This window comes from Leptonotus elevatus, chromosome 4, assembly GCF_054856555.1.
Source record: "Leptonotus elevatus isolate MCC_2025b chromosome 4, RoL_Lele_1.0, whole genome shotgun sequence".
Taxonomy (NCBI): Eukaryota; Metazoa; Chordata; class Actinopteri; order Syngnathiformes; family Syngnathidae; genus Leptonotus; species Leptonotus elevatus.
The window spans coordinates 17,293,223-17,314,722 of record NC_141242.1 but is presented as its reverse complement, the minus strand read 5'-3'; the positions used below and the strand labels follow the sequence as shown (position 1 = coordinate 17,314,722).

General features: G+C 38.4%; 1 protein-coding gene across 1 annotated transcript in view; it reads right to left on the bottom strand.

The window, feature by feature from the left end:
* Positions 1-21,500, bottom strand: part of LOC147175870 (low-density lipoprotein receptor class A domain-containing protein 3-like) — a 61,497-nt gene that overhangs the window by 17,996 nt on the left and 22,001 nt on the right. The window contains exons 3-4 of the mRNA XM_086074888.1: positions 15,677-15,802; positions 13,264-13,398 (exon numbers count right to left, since the gene is read on the bottom strand). Coding sequence (XP_085931014.1) covers positions 13,264-13,398; positions 15,677-15,802 — 261 coding nt within the window. The remainder of the gene's footprint in view (positions 1-13,263; positions 13,399-15,676; positions 15,803-21,500) is intronic.

Here is a 21,500-nt window from a genome sequence, read left to right as displayed (position 1 = left end):
GAGCTAAGTGAGTGATTAATTTGTTTAATCAAATGTATTTATTATTATTATTATTTTTAATCACATTGATTGAAAAAAAATGAGATAAAAAAATGAGGCATCCTTGTTAATTAGTTTTTTGTGACACCCACATGCATGAAATGTTCTGACATTTTGCCCCAAGCTCAAAGAAGCAGCTATTCTAAATACCTATGGAAACAGATGGATGGATGGGACACAAACCTATTTTTGTATAATGTGCACAAAAATACACCTTTAACAAAGCTTCTATGAGGTAGATTAAAAAATATATATATATATATATATGAAATGTGTCTGTCATCAGTCATAGCAATGTGGTCGATTCCTCTTTTTTGGTAGCCGTCATTTAGCCAGTTGATTACATTTGACATTCACTGCTATTCCATTTCCAATGTTCCATTTTACAGTCACGTTCATCTGTTTGTTCTCTGAGAATTTGAAATTATGCACATATATTCAAGAGCCGATCTGGCAGCACAATATTCATGTATACACACATCCATATAACATTACAATGTCTTCACCACGCAAACCCCAGATGAGTTAGAATACAAACATCAAACTGTGGCACACTGCAAGCGATTCAACTTTGGACCAAGTGGATTAATGATGCAGCTTCCGACAATGCAGCATCTGTGGCCTGAGGGAGCTGCACTGATAAAATGTTGGTATAAGTCACACAGTGGAAGCTTGGGCAAGGAAGATGATGCAATTACATGTACAGTATAAGAAACATACTGTAACTTGATATATGTCCTAATTTCCTATACGATATAGAAAAAAGCAATTACCCAGAGTACTTACAGGTACTGCAACATCTTTTTTCCTTTTTATTTTGAATAACTTTTTCCTTTTTATTTTGAATAACTTTTTTTTTTTTTTAAGAAATGTTATTTGCAGTGTGCTGACAGTTTGAGTGTTATAATATTTACAACAAAGTGGATTTTTTCCCCCCAGTTTCCCCACTTTAAGATCATCAAACAAATAATATAATATTCAGGCCAGTAGACAAAGACAACCCAAGCAAACATAGCATGTCTTTTTGAAATTGTGACTTTATTAAGGGAAAAAAAATTCAAAGCTACCAGGCCCTGCTTGAAAAAGTACTTAAATATCATGAATTAGCTGCAGCTAATCACATTTTTTGAAAAGCCAAATAGATTTTCACTTACCACACTCAAGTCACATTACACCTAGACCTGTTCAGTCAAGAAATCACTAAAATAGAACCTGTCTAGCAAAATGATGTTGGTCAAAATATGTTAAAAAGCTGCAACAAAATGCCACAACCCAAAGCAATTCAAAAACAGATAAAAAATATAGTAATGCACAGTGAGAGCTTTTATCCACAAACGAGGAAAACATGGAAGAAATGATGAACCTTCCAGGAGTGACTGCAACCCCACAAAAATAAATGAATAATTAAAAAAGGGGCAAAATTGGCACAAATTAACCTAAGTACAGTGACAACTCATCCAGCAGGTCATAAAAAAAATCATCGCATCATCAAAAGTCAGACTTGAATCCAACTAAAATGCTGTGGGATGACCTTAAAAAGGTTGTTCATTCTTGAAACCTCTCCAGTGTTGCTGAATTAAAGCAATTATGATTTATGCAAAGAAGAGTGGGCCAAAATTTCCTCCAACAAGATGTGAAAGTCTCATTACCAGTTATAGAAAAACCTTGATTTGAGTTGTTGCTGCTGAGAGTGGCCCAACCAATTATTAGGTTTCGATGGGAAAATATTTTTTTCCACACAGTTTTGCTTAATAAATAAATAAAATAATAAATTCATTAAAATAATAATTCCTTAATAAATAACAATGCCATTTGAAAATAACATACTTGGGTTCTCTTTGTCTAATATTCACATTTGTTTGATGATCTAAAAGATATATATTTCTAAAAATAAAAAAATTGAATTGTCTTCGCTGAATATAAAATAAACAGCTATTCTGAATTTTTTAAATCACAGTACAGTACTAGCGCACACGCACAAAAAAAATAACAAGTAAAGGGAAGCATAGCTCCGCATTTTGATCCAATTTCTATGAATTTCAATGGAATAAGCTTCCCAGTAATCTGCCAGGGGAGTGTCTGTGTCTTTGTGACACTAGTAGCTATAAAGCATCACTCAAAACCTATCCCTGATCCCTCAGGAGTGAAACCACTTGCTATAGACATTCAGTCAGTGTGAGTGGTTGTGACAGAAATTGTCTTTTGCTCAGTAGGCAAAAGCAAAACAAAGAAACAGAACAGTTTATTATATGAAGGCAGAAGTGTACACTAAATCAACCATGCCTTGTGCCATTACATTACCTCATGAACAATATTGTTACTGGTGCAAGTTTTTATTTGAAAGTCAAAAAATATCCTGTATTTTAAAATGGTGTGTTAGAATGCATTGAAAAGAAAGCTTTGTACAGTATGTGATCATCTAGATCCTTTTTTGGCTATGAGTGTTTGTTAGCTTGGATTCAACATATTGCTAGCGTCAGGCCCTCAATTGGTCAGTCCACACGTGTGTGCTATTTTTCTTTTCTTATTTTAAACAAATTACTCTACCAATCCAAAGCATTAAAATGGCTTACTCTCATAGATGATGAAAAAACAAACATCCTGTATTTTGGGTCTCCTGAAAAGTGATTGAATTTGGATGTAAAAGGCTTCCGCTAGTCACCAGCAATATCCATGTTTCTAATCGATAAGATATTCACTTTGGTAGTTATTTCACATCAAAATCTATTTTTGAAAAACATTATTGCAGTTCAGTCACTCACTCACTCAAATTGACTCAAAAACAGTGGTAGTCAAGGGACAAAAAATGGGAAAATGTTAGCTAAAGTGTCATGAAAGCAGGAACACTGTGCACAATAACTCTGAATCAAACTGTCTGCAGTAACCAGAACTGAGAGCTACAGCCCGAGAAAGAGTCGGACCGACTCACAACGTCATTGTGTCGTGGTTAGGTGAGGTTGTAAAGACACATCGTGGCACAAATGCGGAATATGGAAATTAAATGCCGACACTGGCAGAAATTGCAAGGTTGACATTCCATGTTAGGAATAAACAATACAAACTGAGAAGATTTCTTTTGAGGCCGACAGAGGAGCCTCTAGTAATTACAATGAACTAGAAGCTTCAAGCTTCAAGCTTCAAGCTTCAAAAGGGACCTTTGAATTGTAAAACCCGTTTTTTTCTTCAAATTTTCATACTTTATTTGTCACGCAATCTCACTATAGTGGCGCAACTTAAATCCAGTCATCCTTATCACTCAGTTGTCTCCTGCATTTTTACCACTTGTTCATTCCCCTTTCAGCAAATGCCACAATTTTTTTGCTTCCCTTCACATTTCTTTCTCTTTCATCTATTTTATATGATGACCCCTCCCCGATCTACCATCTCTATCATCCTGTTATGTGTCCACCCTTGTGATTCCGTCTTTCCACACACTGAATTCAGAAGGTTATACCTTTTCCTTCAATAGCTTTGTCACTTTCCTTAATTCCTCATCTCCATCAGCTTTTCTCTCGCTCTGAATCATTCTCTGGCTAATTTGTTCTTCTCCTCTATCCCTCCATCCTTTTTCACACATTTTACTTCAGCTCTTTTTCACCATCACCTTTATCAACCGCCTTCTTTTATCATTTCCCTGATGAATACACAGTATATACTCGTACATGGATGTGGAAATCTCCACATGCAGGTATGAATTATTTATCGCATTTACAATTGCTACGGTCTGTCAGCAACAACTTCAGCTAAATCGTTTTGCGGGTGAATGCACACTTACAGAATTGGCATGGAGCAGAAAATAACCTGGCCCATTACAACAAGAGATGACTGACACCTAATGCATCACTTAGGTGGGCTTCTGTTTATTGCTAAATGCTGCCCATTAAGGTCCACTGCCCCTAAAGAAGATTCATGTGGGGATTATGTGCTATTTCATTCTGGAATAGTTAATTTTCAGAACCCGGTAAATAATATGTATTATATTTGCTCCACAAATACTTTGCAAAGTATTTCATTATCATTGGGCTAAAACCCTAAATGATTCACACACTGAATCTGTGAGCACTATATTAGAAAAATGTATGCCAATGTTGATTATGTGTTCTTCAATACATTTGCCACTGTTATTTACATTATTTTTTATTTTTTATATATATATATTTTTTTGACATTATTAATGCATGAGCTTATTTAGAAGCCATCTCTACGAAAATGCATAAATTAGGGTGCACGCTCCCTGTTCGCCACGTCGCCAATGACGAGGTGAAATGGGGAGTGGCGAGGTAAATATTCCCCACGCTCGCCACATTGGCGCGGCCAATTTGGTCAAAATTGCACTGGGGGAATATCGCTATACCAGGCATAAGTGTCCATATAAAAAAATAAAAAAATAAAAATGGCCGTATGTAAATTGACTACAGTTATCCCACAGTCCTGGTAGCAGCATGCTGATGCTAGCGAGCATTAGCATCATTAACAAGCAAGCCGTTCTGTCGCGACCTGAGGAAGGATGGAATATTGTGTCTGTTTCTGCACAAAACGGAATTATATTGCCCCAGAGTTGCGTAGAACAAATGTGGATTAGCCCCGGGCCCGCTTACATGTTGGGGAAAAAAATGAAGGATGACACGGTAGACGAACTATTTAACCAGTCCAGGACGCGCACCCTTGTCAAATCTTCGTGGTTTGGCAACGTCGCCTGGCTTTGACAAGAGGAATATGCAATTTTTCGCTGCAGGACCGGATAATGTGCACGAAGTAGAACATCACAGGTACGTGGACTGTGTTTTGTAACCGTTTCATTTTGTCGTCATGTGTCGTCGAGTGCGCACATTTGCCCATAAAAACAAGCCGTTTTATGCGACGTAATTGTCAAAGTGCGCATTTAAAGTCAATACCATTCTGACATGTCAAGGAAGCTGAAACATACTCAATTTAACACGCTAAACCTAACTTCAAAATAAAGTTAACTAAATACAGTAATACATTGACGGCAATGCAAATAGCCTTTGTACACTTTTACTTTGAAGTTCGCCCACGTCGTGGCGCGATGGCTAACTTGACTTCCCTTTTAGACCTTTCTATCATCGTAGTTGATTGAAATTGTTGTTGCAACCAACATCAACACAAGACTATCCCGAACTCACGTTCAATCGCTAATTTAGGACACTTAAGAAACTGCTAATTAATTACGCCACCCTTGTATGATATGGCAGAAGTCTCCGACGTAAGTGTCTAGCGGCTACCTGTTAGCATACCAACGTGTCTGGCTGCTGGCTGGTAAGGCGATGAAAAGATTATTTGACGGGAGTGCGACCGTGGAGCCAACTTCAGCGTCAAGCTGGACGGTAAGTTTGACAGCTGGTACCTGGCTTACTTGAAATCGTTTTCGATATTCTGGACCAAGGCTACTTTGTAATTCACTCTCCACTTTTAAAGGAAGGGAATGTGCCTTAAATTGCACGTTGAGGTCTTTTCATTATAAAAAACAACAACAACAAAAATAGAACTTTGTCTTTATTTATCCGTGATCCGATCCGAACCAGGACTTTTGTGATCCGTTGCACCACTAGTACATTCACACCAGACTCAAAGAGAACTTTTGCCTCGTGTTACTTTCACAAGTTTGATTGTGGGAGTTGTGTACACAACAAACGTGAATAACACTATTCACATCGACCTGCAATAACACCTGATAACGTTGTAGTATTTGTACAAGGCCAGGGCACCGTCATACTAATGTGAAAGTGCGATATAAATACAGTTCAGTTGAGAGTTTAGCATGCAGCAACAACATTTTCCAGTCAAAGCACGATATTCTAAAATAAAATAAAAAAGTTGGTGTTCCGGATGGAGTGGAAGACAGCTTTAGGATATCTTTACAATCGCACCCTTTTCACTGTGATTCTGCTTGCTGTTGTCACTCAGCCAATAAGTGTTTAGCAATGGGCCAAAAAGAGAGCCAAGCATCCATGTAGGAGAAAAGCTTGCAATATTTACATTCTTGTTGTCATTGCGTTTCATTTCATTGTTAGCATCTTTTTGCGGTGTTCTCTTTTATTGGCAGTATTTGAACGCACGTCATGTGTTCGAAGCAAAAAGTGAAGCTTTTTTCTTTCCCTCTTGATAGCAGTGTTTATCGTGGGGAACAGTTTAAGACCCACCCGCAATAGTGCTATAGAGATATCACATACATTTTTTTTCAATAGGTTTACAGCTTCCACACACACTTCAAACACATTCAACTTCTTAAAATAAACTATTTTGAAAGATGTGCCTGAACACATAAAAATGCAAGGATAAATTGTAAAGAAAAGAAAATATTGTATTGATTGTTGTGTCTCATACAAATGCTGATGATTTGGGAGGGTTAACTGCTGATTTTTGTTGGCATCGCTTATTGGCGGTTTATTCACACTTATTCAAGAATTGTTTTGAGGCAAAAAAAAACAACAACCCCAAAGCAAAAACAAGATAATCATTGCATTTATAATGGCCATCAGTTACACAGAGATTTTCGCCATTGGTGTGCCTTTAAGAGCAGCATTAGTGTAATGATGGTGTCAGTCCCCATGACTCGGCTGCAAGCACACATGCACAATGACGTGCAAACACACTTACAACTAAAAGCCCACTCTCCTCGTGCAGCGCTAACCAAAAGCAACAGAGGAGCTTTTGTTCACAGTGGAATTCCTCAAGCAGTCTGTTGATGCCTGTCGTCACTTGACCAACCATCACCATGGCGACTGCATAGGTTGCGGAAGGAAAGGTTGTTGATTTACACAGACTTGACAAGTGACAGTTGAGTAGAACTGTTCCAAGGATGTGGGGCGATTCATGTGGACCTATTACACTTTGGTGTGGCCACAAACTATTCCAGCTATGACTTGAAGAACAAGCGCTCTAAAAAGATGACATTTGCAGCATTGGTTAGTCGGAGATTTAAACGGAAGAAAATTGCACCTTTGTATTCCAACAGTGACACAAACGGCAAAACTATATATACAGTATATCATTTTGCATTACAATCCATATAGTAGTAATGTGGCCATCTTCCCTGTTCTGCAGATTCTATCAACACAGATTTGCAAATGCGCTTTTAAAACCTTTTCAAGATTTTAAATCCGTTGGCAGTGGTGACGTGTATGCTCCTGCGGTAGTTGGCTCACACCAGACATTGGACTCCCACACCTCAGTCGACAGCCATTACATTCCCCTCCACCATTTCACACTCCCTCCCACATCTTTTCACTGTGCCAGCTTCACCAAAGAGTGCTGCTGATGAAGGACATTACTTGACCATTCCAGCACAACATGATTCTCCTCTACAAAAACTGCACAATTAACATTTTAATCTAATGCACCTATATTATTTGGAGCTGTACTCTGGTAGCATTCAGTGTGGGGGGAATGGCAGCATGAGATGCTATTATCAAGTTAAGGGATGCCATGAGTGAATAAAGTCTAGAGGTCGTTGAATTACTCTGACATTCTTTCCATACATCAGACTAACAACATATCAATGTCTAATTTACGGTCAGTGGTAATGAAGAGGTTGATAATACTTCATGTTGTTAGCTGACATTCAGTGTATATACAGCCCCATTTCAATTTGCTTCGTCAAATGGCCGAGGTGTATGGATGGATTGTTGCAATCACGGTGCTTATGCAAAACAGCAGATAGATACAATACTGAAACAGGTTGTGTATAGCTCTTAAGCTGCAGTCAAACAGAGCTTGAGATGAGCATTTCTCACCATCCATATAAAGTCAATACAGTTTACGCGGATAGGGTGCAGAAGACGAATTTGACATGACGTAAGTGGGCCGAGCACTCGCAAATTCACTTATTTACCCATTCACTAGCATTTGTAGTAAGATAGCAATTAGCATTAGCCAACGTTTTAGCACAACCACTGGCCACCTGATTGACTAGCGATGTTATGTACAAACTTTATATTTCTATCGGAAGAGAAGAAAGAGCCTATACTCTTTTCTGTGTGAAGCATGCCCCCACCCCAGTATTTCCCTTATGAATAAACGGCCGTGATACACGCGTGGTGAAGATATATTTCGTGTTCAGTCTGAACGTAGCATTAAGGCCTAGATACACGAATCCGACGTTGAGAGTCGTCGGAGAGCGTTGGGCCGACGGCATGCGGCGTCTGATCAGTGTATAAATTACTGTTGTAAAGTCGGATAGAGTTGGAATTTGTCATGGGGTTCCAGCAAATTCGACATGTTGAATCGACGTCGGGGCATTTGATCACTGTGATTGGCTGTTAGCTAGCGAATCAGCGCACGGGGCAGGAAGAGGAAGGTACGAACGCGGATAAACAGTACAGATGGAAAGCCTGGACCGTTTTTTTCCCCCCGCTCATTTTGTGCATTGTCACCCTGCTGTACCCTCCACATTTGAACGTACAATGTCTGTCTGGACCTGCTGTACCCTCCGCATTTGAACGTACAATGTCTGTCTGGACAGAAGATCGGGAAGATGACTTTGTCTCTTTGGTTCAAGAGAGACCGGCATTGTATGATGACAATGGCATGACATGGGGACGCAACTGGATATAGCAGGTAGGATTTACTTTGATATACGATATACGCCGGAGGATTTGAGTGATTTGACCTCTCAGTTGGAGTGCTTATACACATCAGGGGGTTATGACTGATAATGATGTTGCTGTAATGGAAGTGGTGATAACAGCTAAAACACTAAAAATAAAATGTACAGAAACAAGTTCAAGAAAGCAAAAATGTTCCCTTCCTGACACTTCCTTTTCATATTTGTGTCACTGCTGTCAGCACTGCAGCTTCTTCTGTTTCCCTCTGACACTTTCTCTGAGAATCAACAACCTAACACTTACAGCAATTACGCTGACGTTAGTGAAATGTATTAAACAGTCCAGGGTGTAGTTCACCTTTTACCCAAACTCAGCTGGAATAGGTTCAAGCTCACCTGCGACATTGAAAAGGATGGGTGCTTCCCAGACCATCTATTTAGCACAAGGCAACACAAGGCTATGTGCCTTAAGAATTTACGAACAACTAATTAGGACAGATTTTACACGTTGCATGATTTACTGGGTATTATGCAAACGAAGGCTTCCTGAAAAAATGATTAAGCAGGAAACTTATGATGCCCTAATTCAATGTTCAATGGATTTTTATTGAAATCAGAGGAAAAACTTTTTGGGGGGTGGGGGGGGGCATGCTATGGCACATCACAAGCACTCTAAAAGACTGAGCGGGACAAATGAATGTTTACTGCAGTGTATGCACCAGAACCATTCTGTTACTTTTTTATTTTATTTTTGTTGTTGTATTTGTTCAATGTGCATTAAATTCCATTGTATGAACTTCAGCTGGAATTGATATTCACTGTAGGGCTGAGTGCCTGTATTCAATTTACATGCACAGTACATTTGAAGTGAAACCCATCCAACATGATATGCTTACATTCATAAAACACAGGAAACATGACACACGTGCAAAAACCCAAACTGGATGTAACTAACTACACCAGTATCAATCCCCAGGCAGTGACAACACAAAAGTTGTGAAGTTGTTGTCAAAATTAATAAATTAAGCGACAACTAATCGATCAAATTAATCAACTATTTCAATGAGCAAGTATTTTGTGCCATTGTTTAACTTACAATTGTCCAAGTCCTCTGATTCCTGTCTCCTACCAGTAATTATTCTGGTTTATGTAGTTCTTCATGAAAGCAGACTGATTATGGCGTGTTTATTAATCAAACTAAAACATTTCTTTAGACTTGGGAAAACAATGAGTAATACCAAACAAACAATAATAATTGATTAATTAACAGTAAACGGGGTAAATGGTTTTTGTAAAACACTTTAATGAAAAATGAAATTGATTCAATTAATCAATGGAATAATAAATTCTGATAATATTTGATAATGAAAGGCCTTCACATAGGTAAATAATATGAATACAAATACAGCATTTACCACTACATTTAGTTAAAGCTCAATCTTCTCCTCCATTGGCAATATTTATTTATTTATTTAATTTGTGCCATGTGCCATGCAGATCTCATTTAATTGTATGTGATTTGTATGTGTTTGTGTTGTCAGCAGTCACCGGTGTGTATACAGTATATCACTCATCCATATAATTCAGTAAGTGCAAGTTAATGTGTTGGGTTAGGCTATATCCAACCTGTTAGTATATGCTGCAGTCACATTGGCAGATATCCAATTATATTGGATTTTTATCCACAAAAGGCCTGACTTCGAGGATATAAGACTGTGTGCGGTAATTTTTGTTTTTGCCACCATGACATACTGTGGGCAAAAAAAAAAGTTTTTAATTGTGTCACTTTCAACAACTGAAGACTGTTACGTGAGAAAATGCTTGATTCTCAAATCATATTTCTAATTGAAAACAGGTGCTTGGGAGTTTGTCATATGTTTAATCTTGGGCCCTCTGATCTTTGTTCACACTCATGCAAGCAACTCTGTTACTGCTGCTCCTTTCTGTTCAACGTCACTTTAAAAGGCAGCCAAGATGAAGACTCCTTGAATAATAATTATTTTTAAACTTCCTTACTCTAAATATTTTTTAAGTTTGCTGTCTAATGTTTTAACATTGCCAATGTATGTTTTTTTTGGTACATTTTGTAACCTACTTTTCTTGCTTTGTTAACTATGTTTGTCGATGCGTATTTCCTTGTGTGAAGCACATGCCTTGTGTATGAAATGTGCTATACAAATAAACTTGCTTTGCCTTGCCTTGAAATTACTTAATGTGACATGTCATCACTATTGCAATTTCTTTTTTTATATAAATAGAAAAAAAAAAAAAAATCACTATTGCAATTTCCACTCAAGTCATCACACAATCGGACACATTTTTTGGACTAATATGCGTGAATTGCGACTGATGTGAGCATTTTAAGGATTTTCCCCACCATTTAATATGCAGGCTAAGTGTTTAACGTGCTTGTGTTCTTAACACAGCCAGGGTCCCGTGTGACCAGCAGCTCTGTTTAAAAAACAATCCCTTGCAGAAGCAACTTATGCAAGCATTCAGCCTTGACGACAAAGTGAGCAGATGGGGAAAGCAAAGAAGAGAGAATATTGAAAAACTACTTTTCATGTCATTTCTGTTTCTGGTTTTTTTATGCTCAGCATCAGGGTTTGACTTGAGACAGCGGCTGTTTTCACCCTTTTAAGTTTATCACAAAATGCAGACCTATGTCTGCCTGCTTGTGTCTTTATTTACCTCCATCTTCCTGCATTGCTATTCATCACTACATGTGATGCCCTTTGTGTTATGTTTATGAGAAGCGTTTTCATGTGGAGCATTTTCCATTTCTCATCTTTGTTAAAGGCTCTTGATCCCACTCTCTCTATCTCCCTTTTCTGTGATTGCAATACTGCATTTTTGGAAGATTGCACACGGCGCTGCGCTTGTATCTCTCCGTCATTGCAAAATTAAATTACACATTACACAAACAAACAGAAAGAGTATCAGGCTGATGTGTTTGTGCCAACACGTTCAAGACCACTCTAATAGAAAATGAAAACATTAAAGGTATAAAAGAATGGTGCAGTACTGTACCTAATTGTAACCTCTAGTGGGGATAGTCCTGCTGTAATCAAGTCACCTATGAGGGGCAGAGGGCTGACCGCTGGCTATCATTTCCATAAATAGAAACCCAATGTGGACATAGGGCAGCAAGTAGGGTGGGGAAAACGTGGACCGAAGTAAAGGTCGAGTAAGGGAAGTGTTGAAGGAAACACAGTGCTCAGGTGGCTTATGGTGGATATTGCATACCTTATCTGTCACCTGCAGCTCTGTGCTCATTATAAAGTGTGTGCGTGTGCGTGTGTTTGTGTGACATACATGGATTCAAATTGCAGTGATGCAATAATTCACACAGCTCAAAGTAAAACTGTAAAATGTAAAAAAAAAAAGTTTCAAAGGTTAACACCACTCTGGAGATGTGGACTATACTGTGATACGCAATGCTGCAACATCAATTTATGCAGTAGCAAAATAGCAATGCACAATCCAAGATAATCTGCTCACCAACATAGCTACTACTACTACTACAAATGGAAAGCTGTTAGCAAATGACATTTAAAAAAAAAAAATCTATATTTTATGTTTGCATAACTGAACATCCCGTGAGCTCATCTTAAAGGCTTTCCTGTAATTTAGCAGACAATCAATGAAGTGAGAAGCTTAAAACCACCTTTCAGGAACATTAAAATATAAACCTTTTGCTTTCAATGATGCAGTTAGTGATCTGTAGCTTTTTATTCGTACTAATATCTTGGTACTAATATCTTGGGGTAAAAAAAACTAAACTAAACTAAACTAAAAAGCAAAAAAGCAAGGTCAGGAAAAAGAAGGATCTCTACGTAGGTTTGACTTCTGCTGAACAACATTGAAGACATCTCAGGGACATAATAGGGGGAGATGTAACAGGATTACAGCCCCACTGGGTCAAATAAATGCTCCTTTTGCCCATCTCAGCATAAAATAAATGACTGTTATGTGCACTTTAAATGCTAGAGCGTTATTATTGAAGCCCATCAATCTATGTTATTCTTTTTTGTTCTTCTTTAATGACTTTACTCCCAATAGGAAAAAAAACAAATCCCAGTGGGAGAGAAAAACTACAAAAGGATGGTCAGGATGACAGCGAGCAGGAAGTATCTGAACTTGCCTTGAAAGCTTGCCTAAAGTATTGACAGCCGTAGACAGCAGCTGCCTGTGTGACGTGAGGATGCTAGTTGTATCTGACAGAGAACAACATTTTGTGTACGAGAAGGATCACATTGATATTGCTGATATAAATATACTGGACAGTACACTGAGCGGCCTTTACAAAGATGATAATCTTCCCCCTGTCAGTGCCAAAACTCAGTCAAAACTGAATATAATTGTCTTTTGAAAGGGGAAAATAATTGATTCAGTTCTTGTATTAGACGCTTTGTTTTAACTTGCAGCTACTTTTTGACTGGTGCTAGTCAAAGATGTCCTGGTGGCGCGCTTAAGATCAAGAAAGTTGTTGCTTTTGGTACAACAAGCTGTTTTTCGAAAACTACACAGAAAAAGAAAAGCCTTCTCTGTGTAAATCTTGGGAAACATTGAATGAATAGAAAGACAGAAAATATGTGTGTTGCTGAGAGCCTCTAAACTGGACTTATGGTGACATGAAGTTATCAGCGAGCTTGTCTTACCTGCTGTACTGAGGCAGAGCTCCTCGTCACTGTTATCCTGACAGTTGTCCTGGCCGTTACACAAAAAACTGCGGTCTACACAGCGGCCGTTTCGACACTTGAAGCGGGCCTCAGAGCACACCAAGGGGTTACCTGCTGTAAATAAGAGAAGGAATACGATCTGTCAACAACCTGTGTAGACGTTTTGCTCTGACCTTTAACAACATGCTAAGGAACCTCAGCATCTTCCGCCAGGGCATTACTCAACTCACACAAGAACAAATGTACAGTATTGATAGTATGCTTAAATATATAACATTTAAAAAAAAAACTGTCACTAACCATTGCACAAAAACTACTTCATATTTTAGCAACTGTGAGGTTCAATTATTTTAACTGTCTGTTGTCATCCTGATGCAATGATGCAATCATTCTCAAAAGACACCTTGCCCAGAATGTAGCTGCTCGAGTGCAGATGAGAACTAAGAGTTAATAGTCATATTTATCCTGCTTTGGCTCACTGCACTTTATAAATAGGCTCAAAAATATTTTTTGTTCACCAAAACCATGTAGCTCATGCTGCCTTTAAAGCATTACATTCAAGGATTCACACATGTTGAATTCACATAATGGGAGGCCAGTTCTGGTCCTGAGGACAGTCATGCCTGCATATTTAAAACTAAAACCTAGCGCTGCAATTCAAGGACAATTAGTCTACGCTACACACCCTCGCTTTCACCAGTTTTACTGGGTTTGTTCTGGTGGAACAGCTGCCAAAGTACCTTGGAATAACCTTTGGTGTGAATGTGGAGGATAAACTTAATTGAACTGATATAATGGAATTTTAAAAGAAAATGTTTATAGAAGACATCACATACTAAGATCTGGGGAATGCCATTAAAGGCAGCTCAAGTGATTTAAAACAGAAAGCATAGTTAAGTCAGGTCCATTACATCTCCCCAGAAGATGTTCAGTGGTTTCCCTAATTTTGTTGTGTCTGTCATTATCTACATCATAGACTGACAATACAGGCTTTCTGTTCTTTTTTTTCTTTTCCTTTCATCTTGTCCCGTTAGGGATTCGCCACAGCATGCCATCCGTTCCATTGAAGTCCTTCTGCATCCTCCTCTCTATAACATTAACTGCCCTCATGTATTTCTTCACTATATCCATCAACCATCTCTTGCTCTCTTCACCCTCATCCTTCTACCTATTTACTCACAATTTCTCCTCTAACCGTGTCCGAACCATCAAAGTCAGCTCTCTCTAACATTTTTTTCCCAAAACATTTAAACTTGGCTGTTCCTCTGATGAGCTCATTTCCAACCTTCAATAACCTGGTGACTGCTCAAGAAAAACCTCAACATCTGTTCTGTTCTGTTCTATTCTATTGAACGTGTTTATATCTATCACTTTTGAAAGCCGAGCTAGAATGCCACTGCTTTTGATGAATAAAAGCATTTTTACAAGTGAGTGTATTTTTCTTCTTCATTCATTGGTAACTGGCATTAACTTTAACCTTTTCCCCAAGAGGCTGAGAAACAATGCCAATCCCACATCAGTTGAGAACATTCCTCAGTACTCACACTATTAAGTTCAACTCATCAAGTGCATTGCTATATCCCTCACATACAAAAAATCCCAAATTAAGTATCCCTAACAACAACAATTCTTAAATTTTTTAACACAATTTGCAGTTTTACATTTGTTGTTCTGTGCTATCTCTTATTCAGATACATTTTGCAGAAACAAATTGAGGTCAGTGTTTCAGGATTTACAAGTGAAATTGAATTACATAAATGCCTCAAAATTCTTTGATCTGAAGCACTTTTCACTAATACTGTCTTTCACCCTCACCTTCACACACGGTTGGTGGTGCCTACACTACAAGGTGCCAACCTGCTAATTAGAAGAAATTAGCCGCTCCATTTCTACTTTAAGGACACTGCGACTTTCACGGAGGCATGTTTTCAACTGGTAACGGTTTCACTAATGAGACAGACACTCTAAAACAATCAAAATCGCATGAACATTGACACAAATACTGAATGTCTTTAAATGTGTCCAAATTTAGCACAGACGATAGCATAGTCAATCTCATATAGATTTAAAAAAGAGATTAAAAAAAGTTTATATGATTTTTGTTAATTCTTTGATATTTTATAGCAATAACCAGAAAATTGCAGCGTTCTCTTGAACGTGATGCAGATGTGCTAACACTCGCAATAGATATCATGAGAATCTGAATATTTCCAGTTGACCAGAATAATGCTAAATAATTTTCATTTTTAAAGTACAATGTAAAGTACAGTACGAATGAACAATATTTTTGTAGCACAAAATGGCATGATGGGATGACTACTGCTGGACCTAGTAATAACCATAGCCTGAGACATGTGCCACTTGTTTTGCATGTTTGTTGTGGGACACTTACTGCAGTTTTCTTCATCACTCCCATCAGGGCAATCGCTGAAGCCATTACACTGGAAACGTCCAATGATGCAGTGGACCCCATTGGCACAGGCAAAGAAAGTAGGTGCACACTTTGACTTGACTTTAGCTGAAGAGTAAATGGTGGAAGGAAACAAAGTAAAATCATTAGTCTCCTAGCTGGGGGGGGGGATCAACCAACAATACAAGCATTGATTGAACTCATGCACATTCTGGGTGCAAATCAATTGCTGTAAGATCCAAATGACAGTCTGTTTTGAACATAACAAACCATATTTGTCCGACACATGCTTTTTAAAATGACTCGAGTGATTCAATTCAACATACTGCAGAAATTAACCGTGATGATTAACTATGGTGCCAATGTTCCATTTCAATAAGAAGACATCAATAAGGCAACTGACCACAACACATTGCTAGACCACAGATACAATGCTGTGAAAAAGTATTTGCCCTCTTCTCAAATTCTTACCATTTTGCACAGCTTCCTCGCTTTAATGTTTAAGATCATCAAACAAGTATAACTAATAGTAACTAATACTACTAGTAGAACAAAGTGCAGTTTCAGATGGTCATTTATTTATTAGGGGAGGAAAATACTATTCTAAACTATATGGCCCTTTCTGAAAAAGTACTTCCTCCTCCTAATGACAATTGGGGGGGGGGGGGGGGGTAAGTTCATTTTCACTGACCATACCCAAGTTTAATTACCTCCAGGCTTGTTTAATGAAGAAATAATTTAAATGTAACCTGTCTGACAAAGTCAAGTCAACCAAAAGCTCTCAAAAACCCACAAAAAAATGCCACGAGCCAAAGAAATTCAGAACAGTCATTGACATGTATCAGTCTGGAAAGAGTTACAAAGCCATTCCTAAAGCTTTAGGACTCCAGCAAATCCCGTCGAGTGCCATTAGCCACAAATAGAGAAAACATAAAGCAGTGAGTACTTCCGAGACTTTCTCAAATTTGATATGTATGATAGTGTATGTAAATACAGGTTCTTTAAGCATTCTCTTATGATGGGGATCAATTAAAAAACTATTATCCGTACAGGGAACGTTACGAAAAGTGTAAATAAAACAAAATCTGCACCCTCCTTAAAGTATGGTGAGGGAAGTAGCACATCTGAACACAGCAATGCAGCAACGACGGGAGTGGAAAACAAATACAGGGCAAAGACAAAGGCAGCAGGCCTTATCTCCTAGGACAGGCTGGATCAATTTCAGATGTCCTCCTGACCAAACTCAAACAAACAGATCTGATATGAGTAGTATGAAAACAAACTTGTTTTCATGTATTTAAAATCTTTATTCAACTTCTATCTTTAATAACTACGAATCATAAATGTAAATGTACCGCTTATGTTTATGCTTTCATGAGCTAAAATCAAATATCTAAGACTTTTTCTGTGTACACAAAACACCTATTTCTCGCAAATAATGTTGGCTCATTTAATCTAATGTAAAAATATCTAATCTAGTGTAAATATTTGTTAGTGAGCACTCCTTTGTCGAGCGAATCCATCTACATCACAGGGGTGGCATATCAACTTATCAAGATGTCAATTAGACAATATCATTGCGCAGTGATTGTTGCACAGATGTGTTATAGGCTGCCCACAATATAAGATCTTAAAAGTGACATTTTAATGTATTGGGGAGGTCAGGGGGGAGTTTGGGGCGGGGCATGTCTGATGTGACCACAATTTGCCTCACGCAGTGTAAAACCTCTTTTGTCAGTGGATTGTTTGTCCACTCCTCTTGAACTTGCTGAATATTGACAGGATTTGGAAACATTCAGTTACATACGCCAAACTAATGCATTCCAAATGCTCAATGGTAGACATGTCCATTGAATATGTTGGCCATGGAAGAACTGTAATGTTTTGAGCTTCCAGGAAGGGGGTTTATGCTCATAGCCAAAATTGTGTTGCGCAATTTTGGCTCTGAGCATCATAATTGAACAACACAATTTTGGCTATAACCTCATCTTTGAAAAGTAAAAACTTTTTATGCCATTTGACTAAAAAATACTAGTGCAGAATTAATGAATGTACCTATGACACAACACAACTATTACACATTTAACGACAGAGGTTATGTTTCAGTCAGATGGATTCCCAGTCAATGCTCAACGTAGCCAAACTTATGATCCAATGTGTAGATCCTGCAAAAAGCAGCTGTGCATTATCATGATAACAACATGAGGTGACGGTTGTGGATGAATGACTCAACAATGGACCTCAGGATCTCGTCACGGTATCTTCGTACTTTCAAAATGTCATCAGTATATCAGTACCTGTGTTTGTTGCCCATAACATACACCTCCCAATAACATCACTCCACAGCCACCCTGGGCCACTTGATCCACAATACTGACATCAGAAAACCACTGACCCACATGATGCCATACACACTTGTCACCCATCTGCCTGTACAGTGAAAACTGTGATTTATTTGTGAAGAGAACAACTATCCAAAGTGCCAGACGCTATCATATGTGAGAATTTGCCCACTCAAGTCAGTTACGAAGACAAACAGCAGTCAGGTCAAGAACCCAATGAGGACGACGAGCATGCAGCGCTTCCCTGAGATTTAAAAATAAAAAAAAATAAAAAAGATTGTTTATTGTAAGTTTCGGGAAAAATATATAATCTAGGAATATATTTTATCGTAACAGGCCTAGTTGTGTTAGCTTGACTACTATAATAACTCCACTTTTAGTGCAACTTCAAATTAAGATTTATTTAATTGCCCTGTGGCTGTACACTTCAACAACAGAACGCAATGCAACCCAGAGCCCCAAATAGGAATCAAAGAAGCAGCACTGCCCCCTAGCAGTTTGGCATCCAAAGGCCACTGCTCCAATTAAACAACAAATTGCATCACCCAGCGTGGGTTTTCTCCGCGAACGCCGGTTTCCTCCCACTTTCCAAAAACATGCATAGTAGGTTGATTGAACACTGAATTGTCCCTAGGTGTGATTCTAAGTGTGAAGCGTTGTTTGCCTACTGCACTAAAGCAGCTGGGATAGGCTCCAGCACGAGGATAATGGGTTCAGATAATGTATGGATGTATGGATGGAAGATTAGAAATATGACTTAGTGACAGCAACTTTTAGTGTTTTATTGCAGACTGAGAAAGACAAGACACTGACAGCTTACTTTAACTCTAATTTAGCAGTAATAAAATATTTTATTTTCTATACTGTTACTTCTTAGAGAGAGACAACAACGGAATTTTGATTCTGTATATCCTAGATACTAGGACATGGACTATAAAAATCCTTGAATGAGTGAAATAGTCACAACTCAAATGAGAATATTTTCAGTAAACAACAATGTTGTGGACTGAGTTATAGGCTCTTTCAAGTGGCACGCGTATATTTGGCAAAGGAATAGGTAGATCAACAGCAAGTGGAGCGCCCATCTCCAAGATGAAAAGTAATCCGCAGAACAAGGGAGGCAGCTGGGCTTGAGTCCAATCTGTCTTTATGTACTCTGGGAAGCCTTTGTTTACCTGGACAGCACACCCATAACCACCCAAAGCTCATTAGGCATGGTATATCATGCCCATTGCACTCCAGGGAGGAAAGAGACATGGCTCTCATCTGTATGGAAAAATAACAGGGACGAACACAGAATTTGCCTGCATACAAAGTTTTACATCATTTTGTGATTGTATTCTCCCAAAAGACACCATTATGTTGCATTCTGCAAAACACATGCCTAGGATGTTCTTAGTAGAGACAGCTCTGTGATTGCTGCAAGATCCCTCATTCACTTCCTGTCTCATCTACATCCTCATTACCACTTCTGCTGCTGGCAAGATTTATCTGACCCAGTGTTTGTGTTCCCAATTAACTCAAAAGTCACATGAAGGGCAAGCTCATGAAGGGAAATTCGTGGGTGGGAGAGACAGCAATAGGATGGAGCTTAAGAGCTTAGAGATGCATTTGAGGATGCAAGGCCCTATATTATGTGCTGAGTGGAATTTAGAGCAACAGGACAAATATTATTACAGCAAGCACTAAACAGTAGAAGATGTGGAAAAACTATCAGTTTAGCACTCATTTGTTAATCATGAAGGTGTCCTCCTATTTCACTTTCATCCAGCACCCTTACTTTTGACATGACAAACGTTTACAGAGCATGACCGCATATTTAAATCCTTTTCTTCTCTTCTCCCTTTACCGTCTTTCATCATTTGAACTTTTGAAGCTCTGTGCCAAATGTTCTTTTTCCTCGCTCTATAGAAGTTGTTTACTATGAGAGAGCAGGGTGTTGGGCAAGTTCCAAACTTTGCTTGAGTGTTGATCGGTGCAGCACAAATGAATGTGAAAGAAGCCTCAGTCAAGCTGATTCCTGAGGTGAAACTATCACAAGCACAATATGTGACAGGATTACAGTGGAACGCACAGCTGGAAGAGATCGTTTTATAGTGGAAATTGCACTTGCAAACATATTTATCCATGTTAGCATTTTCTATGGAGTCTATCCGAGCAAACTTAGGTTTAGAGAAAGAGTACATTGTGAAGATCACCAGTCAAACACGAGACATTGAGACAGAGAATCATCGGGATGCATATATCTCCAATAAAATAAGATTTTATATGTTTATCTCAATACATGGACGGTTTGATTTTAAAGTGAAACAATTCAATTCAGTTCAAGTCAGTGGGATTACGATTCGATTCATCACGGTAAGGCTCCATTTAAGAGGGTATGATGCAAATAGTTTTTGTCCTTTTACAGACATATGAATGAATTCAACATCACTACTGTAAATGTGGAATTGTATTCAAAATATATATATCTCCAATAAAAGCTGATTTGATACGTATAAAGTAGAACGATTCGATTCAGTTAAATTCGATGCACTCGCATCTTTTTGTTTTTGTTTCACCTCTAATCATCATCAAGTTACATACATCTTCATTTAATCCAACAAACATGTTTTTTGACTGTGGGACTACAAAAGCATGATAAAAAAAAACATGCCGACTCAACATGAAAATAATCAAGAGAGAATTGAACTTAGATGCTATTGGGCAGCAACAACCTGTGTTCCCCCGTGTAGCCTATACACGCTTATACCCTCTTACTTTCTGTTTGTACCGTGTATCGTATGTAGATGCATGGCACGCAGACTCTTCCACAAGCCAATATATTGAACAACATCGTTATTCTATGTTAAAATCTAAAGAATCAACAAGTTAATACATTTTTTTTTTATCAATGTTCCTTTTCAGTTACCACTAAACGATACAACACCAGGTCAGTGTATCAACTCAAGCTGACATAAACTACAACATCATTTTTTGTCTGCTCCTGTGCCTTCTCCTCCTACATACTTCAGAATTCATGTCAGGTGGAATCTGCTAGCGTACTTGCGTACTTTGTGTTTTGCCCTTCCCCAGTATGCACCTCTATGCCCTTCTTCTCCTCTTTCTTTCCTCACCTCTCCAGAGAGAAGAATAACTTGTTTGGCACGGGTAGGCTTGGTGGTGGTGGGCATGCATGATTGATGCGGGGGGAGAGGCATGCTACGGAGAGGCTAACACAAAAGAGCACAGAGGTAGAGTAAAAGAGGATTTCAAAGATTTCTCTGACTTTGCTGAACACTAGTGAAGGTGGAAAATCAATCAATAAGGTATCTGACTCACGGTGTTAGCAAGAAGGTCAGGATTATTTTCAGACTGGAGGTTTAAAAGAATACCAACAAATCAGTGTGTTGAATAACTACAAAATAATGTATCCATGTGCCATACACTGTAAACCCACACTTTATTAACACTTAAAAATGCAA